This window comes from Dendrobates tinctorius, unplaced genomic scaffold, assembly GCF_039654945.1.
Source record: "Dendrobates tinctorius isolate UK_male_01 unplaced genomic scaffold, ASM3965494v1 ptg000243l, whole genome shotgun sequence".
NCBI lineage: Eukaryota > Metazoa > Chordata > Amphibia > Anura > Dendrobatidae > Dendrobates > Dendrobates tinctorius.
Genome location: NW_027361910.1, coordinates 18,510,836 through 18,524,774, shown reverse-complemented (window position 1 = coordinate 18,524,774; position 13,939 = coordinate 18,510,836). Strand labels below are relative to the sequence as shown.

General features: G+C 46.5%; 1 protein-coding gene across 3 annotated transcripts in view; it reads right to left on the bottom strand.

Moving 5' to 3' along the window:
- Positions 1-208: 208 nt before the first annotated feature.
- The window catches only part of DHX37 (DEAH-box helicase 37), a 94,484-nt gene continuing 80,753 nt past the window's right edge, over positions 209-13,939 (bottom strand). For all 3 annotated transcript variants that reach the window (XM_073557091.1, XM_073557090.1, XM_073557089.1), the window contains exons 23-28: positions 13,646-13,760; positions 12,983-13,120; positions 4,604-4,698; positions 4,452-4,525; positions 2,360-2,457; positions 209-590 (exon numbers count right to left, since the gene is read on the bottom strand). In XM_073557091.1, the coding sequence (XP_073413192.1) occupies positions 508-590; positions 2,360-2,457; positions 4,452-4,525; positions 4,604-4,698; positions 12,983-13,120; positions 13,646-13,760 (603 nt within the window). In that variant the 3' untranslated portion in view covers positions 209-507. The remainder of the gene's footprint in view (positions 591-2,359; positions 2,458-4,451; positions 4,526-4,603; positions 4,699-12,982; positions 13,121-13,645; positions 13,761-13,939) is intronic.

Here is a 13,939-nt window from a genome sequence, read left to right as displayed (position 1 = left end):
TTTTTTTTGGGGGGGGCGGGCACTAAACTTTATCTGCATGCACAAGAGACAATAAAAATGCAGCAACAAAGCGGTGGCAGAAAAAAAAAAGGAGCAAAAACTCAACATGTAAACATAGGATTATAATGAATAAACAAGATGGAAATTGGTGGAGTCCTTGAAGAGCATGTGGCTGTACAGACAATCCTCATTATTTTACCAAACAAGATTAAACAAAAAAATATTTTAATATCATTTAGTATTTACATATTTTACAATAAGTAGCACATAGGAGAAACATGATTTCATGAAAAGATGTGATCCAATTACATTGTAAAAATGTATTTCCTGCCAAGAGAAGGGCAATGTCTGATAACGGGATTAGAAATTAGCAGCAATCCAGTAACGAGTCAGCAGCCATCCCTGTACAGTACAAAAAACATAAGCTGTTCATTTGTCCTTCAGATAGAAACAATTCCTGAAGTTTGTGTCTCAGGAAACAACATTCAATATGTTTCTTTCATGTATTCAAGGAGAGACTGGAGGCCAGGCTCGGGCGACATCTGCGTGTACAGCTTCTGGTATCCACTCACAAAACGCATGTAAGAGGTCTGAAAAAGAAAAAAAAGTCAATGTGTAAATATATTAAAAGACTAAAAGCAAGCTCTACATAGGCTACACCTCCACCTTGTTGGGAACCTGTTCAGTTTTCAGTACTCTAAAATTTGAACAGTCCCCTCCCAAAGCAATCTTCCAAATTACTAGATTTTTATTCCAATGAATGTAGGACAGCTTTCCAAGCAACCAAGCTGCACAAAGAAAGTTATGCTTTTTCACAGCAAGGCTCAGGAACAGGACCTATCATGTAGTAAGGAACATCTCAGCAATGATCAGCAAGGCTCAGTGGTCAAACCATACATTAGTCAAACAGTACAAAAGGGGAACGCTAGTGACCCATACATTCATTATGCCCAGACATATGCAAGAAAACTCCCCTACATTTCCCTAATGTACACCATTTAACTTTTCTAAAACTGTAATATAGTACAGTCACTATAGATATAAATGCCAATGGGGGCCAGATCATATGTCAAGCAGTATGCTTTTCATAACTGTGTAAGTCAATGGAAGATATAGGTAATGGAAAAGAATTACAAATGATTACATCACAGACATATCAAGTAGCGAATTTAGAAACTGCAGCCTATAGTAGGAGTGAACCTGGTCTAATCGATACTGGGATCCCAATGAGAATGAATGAAGTGCTGGCGTGGATGTTCGACGTCCGCTCCATTCACACAGGGGGGTTTTTGGAATATCATTTTTTGGATCTGTGGGGACCCTACTTGACTGGTTCCCCCAGCAACCAACAATGTACCTCCTATCAAATGAATGGGGGTAACCTCCTATCTTGGTACAAACCCCTTAATTGGCTGTGTAAGCATACTCTCCTGCTGATCTGACATCAGGTGTTTTAAGATGCCATTGTGCAAAGGACATAAGAAATGCCATGGCACGTTTGAAGCATGAGTGGTAATAACTCAAACTGTAGCCATGCACAACACTCCCTGGGCATCTGATGAATTCCCCCGGCAACTGTACCACCCAATGTGCAGCGGTGTCTCAATACACCCGAGGTCAGATAATGTGGGAGGATACAACTACACAACACGTTTAGCAATTATGAGTGTTAATAATTGTTAGTAGTGATGAGAAAAAGTGCTCGAATAAGGTGTTACGAGCGACTTTGCCTTTTTTAGGGTTGTGTCGGGTTTCATGAAACCCGACTTTCTCAAAAGTCGAGTCGAACGAAATCGTCCGACTATCGGGAAAAGTCGATGGTCCGACAAACACGAAACTCAATGCAAGTCAATGGGGAAGCAAAGTCGGCAGGTCTCTCTCTTTCTCTACGCTGCACATGTCATCTCGTTGCCCACAGTGTACGTCCTTGCTCATTGGCGGAGAAAAAAAAGTCACGCGGAAGCATTCTGTGAAATCCGACTTTGGCACTCGGGTCGGCGACCGCATGGCCGACCTCGCTATGGTCGGGTTTCGCTCGGCTAAAACCGACTTTGCCGAAAGTCGGCGACTTTTGAATCTGACCGACCTGTTTCGCTCAACTCTAGTAATCAAATATGTTCGAGTCCCGGTGGCTGCTACCAGTCAGGCAATCCCTGTGTGTGTTGCAGCTGTCTAACAGCCGTGGGGACTCGAACACATTTTTCAAGTACGCCGAAAACAATCGGATAGCACCTGACCAAACTCGGATAACATCTTATGTTTGCTCATCTCTAATTTTTAGTTAAAAGGTAAAAATAGCTTTGAAAAGAAAAAACAGCTTTTGAAAAATGAAAGAAGAGCAAGAAAAACAAAAACTTACATTTAGGATCATTTTTCCAGGCTGCAAGTAATGAGGATAGATTGTCTGCCTTTGCAGAAACCAATGCTCTTAATAAAACTTCAGTTCTAGGCTGAAGCCTATGAGAAATACAAAATGTTAATTAAAAATCACTAACATAAAACAAGTATATAACATATACAAGATATATACAGCGTCCTGTTCTTCTTGTAAGCCTGTGCCTAGACCCATGTAGCAACTACCTCTACAAGTACAGTGGGGAAAATAAGAATGTGATACACTCTCCATTTTGCAAGTTCTCCCATCTACAAAGAATGGAGAAGTCTGTAATTTTTATCGTAGGTACACTTGAACAGTGAGACAGAAGCTAAAAAAAAAAAAAATCTAGAAAATCACATTGTATGATTTTTACATAATTAGTTTGCATTTTAATGCATGGAATAAAGATTTGACACAATAGAAAAACAGAACTTAATATTTGGTACAGAAACCTTTGTTTGCAACTACAGAGGTCAGACATTTCTTGTAGTTCTTCACCAGATTTTCACACACTGCAGCAGGGATTTTGGCCCACTCCTCCATACAGATCTTCTCCAGATCTTTCAATTTTCGGGGCTTTCACTGGGCAGCATTGAGTTTCAGCTCCCTATTGGGTTCAGGTCTGGAGACTGGTAAGGCCACTCCAGGACCTTGAAATGCTTCTTACGAAGCCACTGCTTAGATGCCTTGGCTGTGTGTTTCAGGTCATTGTCATGCTGAAGACCCAGCCATGACTATCTTCAATGCGCTTACTGAAGAAAGGAGGTCATTGGCCAAAATCTAGCAATATATGACCCACCCATCCTCCATTTAATACGGCACAGTAATCTTGTCCCCTTTGCAGAAAAGCACCCCCAAAGTATGATGTTTCCCATCATGCTTCATGGTTGAGACGGTGTTCTTGGGGTTGTACTCATCTTTCTTCCTCCAAACATGGCGAGTGGTGTTGATACCAAAAATTTCTATTTTGGTCTCATGACCTTCTCCCATGCCTCCTCTTGATCATCCAGATGGTCATTGGCGAACTTAAAACAGGCCTGTGCTGGCGTGAGCAGGGGGACCTTGCGTGCCCTGCAAGATTTTAATCCATGATGGCATAGTGTTACTGATGGTAATGTTTGAGACTGTGGTCCCAGCTCTCTTCAGATCATTGACCACGTCCTCCCGTGTAGTTCTGGGCTGATTGCTGACCTTTCTCAGAATCATCCTTAACCTCAAGAGGCAAGATCTTGCATGGAGCCCCAGACCGAGGAAGATTGACAGACATTTTGTGTTCCTTCCATTTTCTAATAACTGAGCCAACAGTTGTTTCCTTCTCACCAAGCTGCTTGCCTATTGTCCTGTAGCCTATCCCAGCTTTGTACAGGTCTGCAATTTTGTCCCCAGTGTCCTTAGACAGCTCTTCGGTCTTGGCCACGGTGGAGAGGTTTTGAGTGTGATTGTGTGTGTGCGCAGGTGTCTTTTATACAGGTAACGAGTTCAGACAGGTGCAATTAATACAGGTAATGAGCGCAGAATAGGAGGGCTTCTTAAATAAAAACTAACAGGTCTGTGAGGGCAAGAATTCTTGCTGGTTGGTAGGTGATCACATACTTATTTCATGCAATTTAATTATTTGAAAATCATACTATGTGATTTTCTGGTTTTTATTTTTAGATTCTGTCTCTCACAGTTGAAGTGTACCTACGATAAAAATGACAGACCTCTCCATTCTTTGTAGGTGGGAAAACGTGCAAAATCGACAGAGTATCAAATACCGTACTTATTTTCCACACTGTATATAAGTAAACGAGATTTCATGCGGTAAACAGTTGTGTCTGCCTCATTTCCTAAAAGCATGACTTCCAACTTTCAATAGAGGCACTGGAGGTGGAGAGCTGTACTAAGTATTACTCCTGTGAATCCAATACTTATTGCTTGGTTACCCCACAGATTACAGCTGAACATGCAGATATAACCCCACTGCATTCAGAATTTATGGCTTAAGTAGAGCATTAAATATCATACTTGATCAAAACGGATTGCCAAAAATTAATGGATAACACACCACAGTAAATACAGATAAATCACTTACTTGGCCCATGTTTTAATCATTGTTACAGGGCTTGATAGTAAAATACTGGTGTAGGATCCTAGTTTTTGAATTATCTAAAAAGAAAAAAATTATAAATAAGAAATTGTGATTTACATGATGATCAGGTAAGTAAAATGACTACATCTTTATACCTTTCCTTCTAGTAAAAACTTTGCAAAATACTTGTAGCGCTCAAGACCTTCCGGAAAATCAACCTCCACAGTAGGCAGCTGCCATCCAACACGATCTGATATAAGATTACAAATTCAAGGACATCATATAAATTATATACCGACTACATCCACGTACTGATAATAGTACTCTAAGAGGGAGAATAAATCATTTTTCTTTCTTTTTTTTTTTTTAAATAGCTTGAATAACAATACCCAACATTGGAATCGCCTTATAGACATTTTAGAAAAATCCTTCTGAGAAATGATATTTTTATGGTATTATAATCACTGAACCAGGTTTTGCCATTAGCCTTTTGGAACATAATATATTTCATGTATTTTTGGACTATCAGACGCACCTTGGTTTTAGAGGAAGAAAATAGAAAAAAAAGAATTGAAGCAAAAAATATGGTCAATTCTGTACTAATATCCCATCCTGGTATACACAGTTGAAATCAGAAGTTTACATACACTATATAAAAAGACACATCTGCATGTTTTTCTCAATATCTGACATGAAATCAGAATAAACCTTTCCCGTGTTAGGTCAATTAGGATTACCATAATTATTATTTGCCAAATGCCAGAATAATGAGAGAGAGAGAGAGAGAGAGAGAGAGAGAGAGAGAGAGAGAGAGAGAGAGAATGTTTTAAGTCATTTTTATTACCAAAAGTTTACATACATTTCATCAGTATTTGATACCATTGCCCTTAAACTAAATGACTTGGGTCAAATGTTTGGGATATCCTTCCACAAGCTTCTCACAATGGTTGGTGGGAATTTGGGCCCTTTCCTCCTGACAAAACTGGTGTAACTGATCCAGGTTTGTAGGTCGCCTTGCTCACATCTGCCTTTCCAGCTTTGCCCATACATTTTCAATAGGATTGAGATCAGGGCTTTGTGAGGGCCACTCCAAAATATTGACTATGTTATCCTTAAGCCACCTTGTTACCATTTTGGCAGTATGCTTCCGATCATTGTCCTTGTAGAAGACCCATTTCCTCCCAAGCTTTAACTTCCTGGCTGACGTCTTGAGATGTTGCTTCAGTATTGCTACATAATCAACTTTTCTCATGATGCCATCTATTTTGTGAAGTGCACCAGTCCCTCCTGAAGCAAAACGACCCCACAACATGATGCTGCCATCCCCGTGTTTCACAGTTGGGATGGTTTTCTTAGGCTTCCAAGCTTCTCTCTTTTTCCTCCAAATGTAACAATGGTCATTATGCTCAAAAAGTTAAATTTTAGTTTCATCAGACCACAGTACATGTCTTCAGAAATTAAGGTCTATGTTCCTGTGTGCATTTGCAAACGTTAATCTGGCTTTTTTATGTTTCTTTTGGAGTAATGGCTTCTTCCTGGCAGAGAGACCTTAACTTGCCTTTTTGATACAGTACTCGTTTCACTGTGTATATTGACACAATATTACCAGCTTCCGCCATCATCTTCACAAGGTCTTTTGCTTTTGTCCTTGGGTTGATATGCACATGTCGGACCAAAGCACGTTCATCCCTGGGACACAGAAACGGTCTCCTTCCTGAGCAATATGATGGCTGGACATTCCCATCTTGTTTGTACTTGGGTATGTATAATTGGTTTGTACAGATGAACAAGGCACCTTCAGGTATCTTAAAATCGTACCCAAGGATGAGCCAGACTTGTGCAAATCCACAATTCTCTTCATGATATCTTGGCTGATTTTTTTTTTTTTTTAGACTTTCCCATGATGCTACACAAAGACGCAGTGTTCTTCAGGTGTGCATTAAAATACATCCACAGGTGTGTGTCTAACTCAGATGCGGCCAAAACATGGATTTTTGTGAGTACTCACCGTAAAATCCTTTTCTCCGAGACGCTCATTGGGGGACACAGAGACTGTGGGACACAGAGACTGTGGGTGTGTGCTTCTGCCGTCTGGAGGCCGACACTAAGTGTACAAAAAAAGAGTTAGCTCCTCCTCCGCCGCATACACCCTCGCCCCTAGGCCGGGCGTAACTCAGTTTAGTGCATAAGCAGTAGGAGAACGCGCCTTAAACTCAGGCAAGAAACTATATGTCTGAAAAAGGGGGCCACCCTAAACCTTGTACAAGGATTTGTAAAACTCAAAATAAGTAAATGCCAACTGGCTGATAGGGTGGGTGCTGTGTCCCCCAATGAGCGTCTCGGAGAAAAGGATTTTACGGTGAGTACTCACAAAAATCCATGTTTCTCCTTCGTCTCATTGGGGGACACAGAGACTGTGGGACGTCCTAAAGCAGTCCTCTGGGCGGGATCTTAGCTCACCCAATCCCTGCTAATTTGCGCCCCTGATTAGAGGTGCGCAACTGCTGCCTGGAGAATCTTTCTTCCCAGGCTTGCATCCGAGGATGCCTGGGTATGTACGTTATAATGTTTGACAAACGTATGTAAACTGGACCAGGTAGCTGCTTTGCATACCTGCTCCGCTGAAGCCTGGTGTCGTAGTGCCCATGAGGCACCCACTGCCCGTGCCGAGTGAGCCTTGATCCCTGCCGGAACCGGCGTGCCACTGATTTGATAAGCTTCTTGGACCGTCAGGCGAACCCATCTGGCCAAAGTCGCTCTGGACGCAGCGAGCCCCTTCCGCCGTCCCTCTGGAACCACGAATAGAGCGTCTGTCTGGCGGAATGGCGCCGTCCTTGTCACATACCTCCTAAGAGCTCTTACCAGATCCAGGGTGTGCAAAGCCTTCTCTACCCTGTGCACCGGTGCCGGGCAAAACGAGGGTAAGACGATGTCTTCGTTGATATGAAATGCAGACACAACCTTCGGCAAGAAGGGGGGAGCTGGCCTTAAAACTACCTTATCCTTATAAAAGGTTAGGAACGGTGGTTTACAAGATAAGGCCGCCAATTCCGAAACCCGCCTAATAGACGTTATGGCTACTAGAAAAACGACCTTTCTGGACAGGTAAGGTAAGGAGACCTCTTGCAATGGTTCGAAAGGGGCCTCCTGAAGGGCTCTGAGCACCAAGTTCAGGTCCCATGATTCCGTCGGCGCCTTATAGGGGGGTACTAAATGTGCGACCCCCTGCATAAACGTCCTAACCTGCCAGACGGAAGCGACTTTTCGTTGGAAAAGTACCGACAGGGCCGAGATTTGCGTTCTGAGGGAACTCGGGGCCAACCCTGCGTCCAGCCCTGCCTGTAGAAAAGCCAGTACGTTGGGGATCGAAAAAACCAGAGGAGCCACTTCACGATCCCTACACCAACGGAAGAAAACTTCCCAAGTTCGATGATACACCCTCGCCGAGGAAGGCTTTCGGGCACTCACCATCGTGGCCGCCACATCGCGTCTGAATCCTGCCTGTGTTAACAGCCAAGATTCAATGGCCACGCCGTCAAACACAGGGCCCCTAAGTTCGGATGGCAGATCGGCCCTTGGGACAGTAAGTCCGGCCGATCTGGAAGACGCCAGGGTACGTCCACCACTAGTTGGACCAGATCTGCGTACCAGGCCCGCCGGGGCCAGTCTGGGGCCAGCAGAATTGCTGGAACCTTCTCTCTCCTTATTTTCCTGATAACTCTTGGAAGCAGCGGCAGCGGGGGGAACAAGTACGGGAGACGAAACTGGCTCCACAGGAGCACCAGCGCGTCTGCTGCGATTGCCTGCGGATCGAGGGATCGAGCGACAAACCTTAGTACTTTGGCATTCTCTCTGGATGCCATAAGGTCCACGTCTGGTGTCCCCCACCGTTGGCAGATCTGCTGAAAGATCTCGGGGTGCAGGGACCATTCCCCTGCCGCGACCCCCTGTCGGCTGAGAAAATCTGCCGCCCAGTTTTCGACTCCTGGAATGTGCACCGCTGAAATTACCACGCGGTTCTTCTCCGCCCAACGTAGTACCAGTCCGACCTCGCGCATGGCTGCCTGGCTGCGCGTGCCCCCTTGATGGTTGACATATGCTACTGCTGTAGCATTGTCCGTCTGGATGCGCACCGGCCGGTGTCTCAGGAAACACTGGAAATGTTGTAGGGCCAATCGTATTGCCCGTATCTCCAGAATGTTGATCGGGAGAACTATCTCCTGAACGGACCACCGCCCCTGGGCTATGTGACTCTGGAAAACTGCTCCCCAACCTTGCAGGCTTGCATCGGTCGTCACCACCAACCATTGTTCCGGGGGAAAGGGTTTCCCCTGGACCAGAGACGAGTCGCGAGTCCACCACCGGAGTGAACCCCGTACCAGCGGAGACAACTTGCACTGATGACTGAGAGACAGCAGCCTCCGGTCCCATGCTGTCAAGAGCGCATGCTGAAGCGGACGGAGATGGAACTGGGCAAACGGGATTGCTTCTATCGCCGCCACCATTCTGCCCAAAACACTCATGCCATACCGGATGGATCTGGAGCCCGGCTGTAGAAGGTTCCGTATCCCTTGCTTGATTTTTTGCGCCTTGTCCTGAGGGAGGATCACCAGCCCCCGGGAGGTGTCGAAAATCATGCCCAGGAACACGATTTTTTGGGCTGGAACCAAAGACGACTTGCTCCAATTGATCAGCCAGCCCAGACGGGCCAGGGTATCCAGAGTAATACTGACATTGTCCTGGCACTCCTGAAACGACGGCCCCTTTACCAAAAGGTCGTCCAGGTAAGGTAACACCGTTATGCCCCGTGCATGCAGGATGGCCATAACCACCGCCATTATCTTTGTAAAGACTCTGGGGGCAGTGGCCAGACCGAAGGGCAGAGCCACGAATTGGAAGTGACGTCCTCCGATCGCAAATCGCAGGAACCTCTGGTGTGGGGGGAATATCGGAATATGCAGATATGCATCCTGCACATCGATTGAGGCCAGGAATTCCCCTGGATCCATGGCTGCAATGACCGAGCGGAGGGATTCCATCCGGAATCGCCTGACCCTGATGAATCTGTTTAGGATCTTTAAATCCAGAACCGGCCTCACAGTCCCGTCTTTCTTGGGGACCGAAAAAAGATTGGAGTAAAACCCCTGCGACTCTTCGCCCTGCGGCACTGGGGCGATGACCCCTTTGTGCTGTAGCGATGTTACAGCCTGTAACAAACTCTCTGCCTGCGAATCTGTTTTGGAAAGTCGCGAACGGAAGAATCGCTGAGGTGGCCGTCCGACAAACTCTATCTTGTACCCGGACGATACAAGTTCTGCCACCCAAGTGTCGCGTGTCACTGCGACCCAAACGTGGCTGAACCTTAGTAGGCGTCCGCCCACTCTGTCGTCCGTAGGTACGGAGTGCCTCCAGTCATTTAGCTGGAGGCTTTTGGGGCTTGGCCCCCTTCGCTCTGGGTAAATGGCCTCGGCCTCTACCCAGCGGATTGGCCCTGTAAGAGACTTGTTTTTCCCTACTCTGGCCATCGTTTGCGGAGGAGTACGCCCTGGCCGAAGTCCCCCCCCAGGGGCTACGAAAGGGTCGAAAACGCCTTTGCGTTTGCCTGAATGCCGGGCAACTTCTCTGCTGCGGAAGGAAACTACTTTTCCCCCCTGTGGCTTCTGAGATAAGCCTATCCAGCTTCTCACCGAACAGTCGATTGCCCTGAAACGGCAATGAGGTTAAGGATTTTTTAGAGATAGAATCCGCTTTCCACAGTCTCAGCCATAATGCACGCCTAATGGCGATCGCATTCGCCGCCGCCACCGCCGAGCACTCGGCCGCGTCCAGTGAGGCGCTGACAAGATAATCACTTGCTCCTGACATCTGATTTGCCACCTCTAAGACCTCCGCGGGGAGATCCCTGTCCTGGAGGGCCTTATACAGAGCGTCCCCCCACGAAACCATGGCCTTAGCCACCCAAGTCGCCGCAAAGGAGGGGGCCAGAGCCGACCCTGCTGCCTCATATACCGAGCGGGCAAGCCCGTCCATGAGGCGATCAGTTGGGTCCTTTATAGAGGAAACACTGGGTATCGACAATAGCGATCTTGATGCTAAACGTGATACCGGAGGGTCCACTACTGGCGACTCTACCCAAGCCTTATGGAGCTCAGGAGGAAACGGATACTTTGCCTGCAGCGCTTTTTGCATTGCAAAACGCTTATCCGGGTGATCTCTATGTTTCTGGACTAGCTCCTCAAACTCCGGATGCGTGGCAAATCTTCTATGTGGTCGCCTGGATTTCTTAAAAGAGACCTTGTGACCTGAGGCTGTGGGCACATCGTCCTCGATCTCTAATGTCTGGTTGACTGCCTCAATGAGACTGTCCACCGAATCCTGGAACCCCAGACTTTCTAGATTCCAGGCCTCTTCCTCCTCTCCTTCATCCTGATCGCTCCCAGAGCTCAGTGACGGGGAACGGGATGCCCTAATACCCGCCGCCGAAGCCCCGGAGGGTCCGGCTGACGGGGAACGAACCCTCTTGATATGAGCTTGCCTGGTACTGGAGCGACCTCTAATGGTTGGAGGGTCCTGAGACGAGGACGAGCTCTCTTCCGCCGGCAGACCCCCCTCCCTGCTCCTGCCCGGGCCCTGAAGGGATTCAATTGCCCTTGTAAGGGACAGCATAGACTGCGATAAGGACACCGCCCATTCCGGGGGGTCCTGACCCCTGGGTTCAGAAACAGTGGGGGGCTCCTGGGCGCGCTCCGACTCACAGGCTTCACAATATTTACCCGCCTGTGCCTTTGGCAGCCTGACCCCACAGGACACGCAAACCGCGTAAAGGAAAGAGTGAGCTTTCCCTTTGGCAGACATACTTGCACAGGCTGAAGGCAGAGTAGAAGGAGGAGGAGGGTAACCTCTTCCCTGACAAGCAGCGTGGTTCTCCAAACGGAGATACACTCACCCACCGGCTCCTGTCTGCAGTACCCCTGCGTGGATGCGAGGTGTTAGGGCGGAAGTCTCTCCGGAACCTATATCGCGCGTCTCCGCATTCGCCGCCGCCACCGCCGCGTCAGCGGGCGGGATTTCCGGCTACCACCGGAAGTCAGCGGGCGGGACTTCCGGCTACCACCGGAAGTCGGCGCGCGACTTCGCGCGATTGCAGCGGGGCCGCGACCGCCGGCGGGCTTCCGGCCGCGCTCCGATACACGCGGCGTGCGGAGCCCGGGTGCAACGCCAACTTGCGGTGCGCTCCAGGGGCGGATCCCCCATATATTAAAAGGTGAGCAGGACCATCCGCCGTGCAGGCGGGGGGGGGGGGGGGGGGGGGGGGGGGGCTCTGTCGGTTTTACTCGCGGCCTCTTCCCCCTGTACCGGAACCCCCGCTCCCGCTCTCACCTGCGCCTCCGATTCAGCCCCCTGGACTCACAACCAAGGGGTGGACGGGGCCTCCATACACTGCTGTTGTAGGAGAGGAACAACGTGGAGGCTGACCACTGGTTCTGCTCACACGCGCCTGATGAAGTTGTGGGGAAACCGAGTCCTCTAATCAGGACGCGTTGCCCCTCTTTCGTTAAAAAATAGATGTCTGGAAAAAAGTCCCAGATGTGTCCCTCGGTGCGGGAGAGGACACGTGGAGGGTTACTCACACGTGGTCGCCCGTTGGTGATTTGGGGAGATCGGATCCTCTCTATAGGATCCGTCGCCCCTATCTTATCTTCATAGAAAAAAGGGAAGGGAAAAAAAAAAAAAAAAAAAAAAAATCTAGTCTGGAACTCCAGACTGCGTGTGCCTCCATCAGACACTAAGCAAAAACTGAGTTACGCCCGGCCTAGGGGCGAGGGTGTATGCGGCGGAGGAGGAGCTAACTCTTTTTTTGTACACTTAGTGTCGGCCTCCAGACGGCAGAAGCACACACCCACAGTCTCTGTGTCCCACAGTCTCTGTGTCCCCCAATGAGACGAAGGAGAAAAGTTATTAGAAGCTTCCAAACACATGACATCATCATATGGGCAGTCCAGAAATGTTTAAAGGCATATTAATCTTAGTGTGTGTACATTTTTGACTTTGAAGTAATAAAAATGCCGTAAGACATTCTCTCACTCTCATTATTCTGGCATTTGGCAAATAATAATTATGGTGATTCTAATTGACCCAAAACGGGAAAGGATTATTCTTATTTCATGTTTAATACTGAGAAAAACATGCATATGTGTCTTTTTATATAGTGTATGTAACTTCTAGTTTCAACTGTATATGTCCCCAATCCAGGTATATATGGTTCCCTCATCCCCATTCTGGTAGGCATGCATGGTCACCTCATCTCCATCTGACAGGGGACATAGGGAATAAAGCAGAGGGCTTCAGAAACCCAGTATAGATTTTTTTGTAATATATTTAGAACCTTGGTCCCTTAAGTAAGGATTTCCAGTAGTGGGCAAACTCTTTAAGCCTTTCATCTACAACATTACCAACCATCCAAAGTATGTACAAATTCAGAATTAGCTACTAAAACCAAGAACAAATCTGAAGGTATCTTCACTTTTACATACAAAAGGTGCTTTGTCTGTGACACTTCATCTTTCCTGATGCTTGACAATAGGTGGGAGATGGATCGTCCAGTGGGTCTCCAAAATGGCAATACTGTGGAAGTAAGGCAGGAATCCACTCTGGTTCAATGGAGGAAATGCCTGGAAACAGAAGATGGTTCAAATGATTGCTGCATTTTCTAACTAATAGATACAGAAAAGTTATAAAAAAAAAAAAAAAAAAAAAAAAAAAGCACGGCAATGTGACCATGCAGCCGACTAAGTAACACCTCCAAATTCTGACCCACTAAATAATGACGTCAAAGTGATACATTTGTCATCCAGTCATGTAAACGGGAAGCACCTAGTTGTTTTTTTTGTTTTTTTTTAAAGTGAAGGTTTAGGAATTCGAAACATGCATCTGGTCACTTAAGTTTCTAGCAAAAGCTAAGACGTTTCAGAAGTCCTGTTATGTCTAATTAGACAAATATATGTATCCTTCATAAAGTAACGGTCGTGGAGCATCATTCATGTAACTCTGCAATGCACAGTTATGTTCCAGAATTGTTGATTCATGGAGAATACAGTTTCTTACTAAAACAAGTCAGGAATGGTTCCAGCTACTTCATAAAAACGATACAGGAAAGAAATAGAAAGTGACATTCACTATGTTAAGCAGCTGTTTACCCTTCATGTACATCTTGCTTGTTTCCAAAATTTCTTGAAAAACTACAAAATCAGGAAGTTGTCTGAAGAGAGCAGAATTTGGATGAATAAAAACAGGATCTTCCAGAAGAGGAGTCTGGGAAAAAAAAAAAGAACAAAATCATTTATTGATGGATTCAAATATATAAATGTAAAAAACAAAATCAGAAAATCGGACTTGTCCTCTACAGAAAAGGAAACATGGCAAGATTACTACTATTGGTCAAAACACTGCGCAAGTTGGACAAAGGCGATAAATCATTATCAGATGATGGA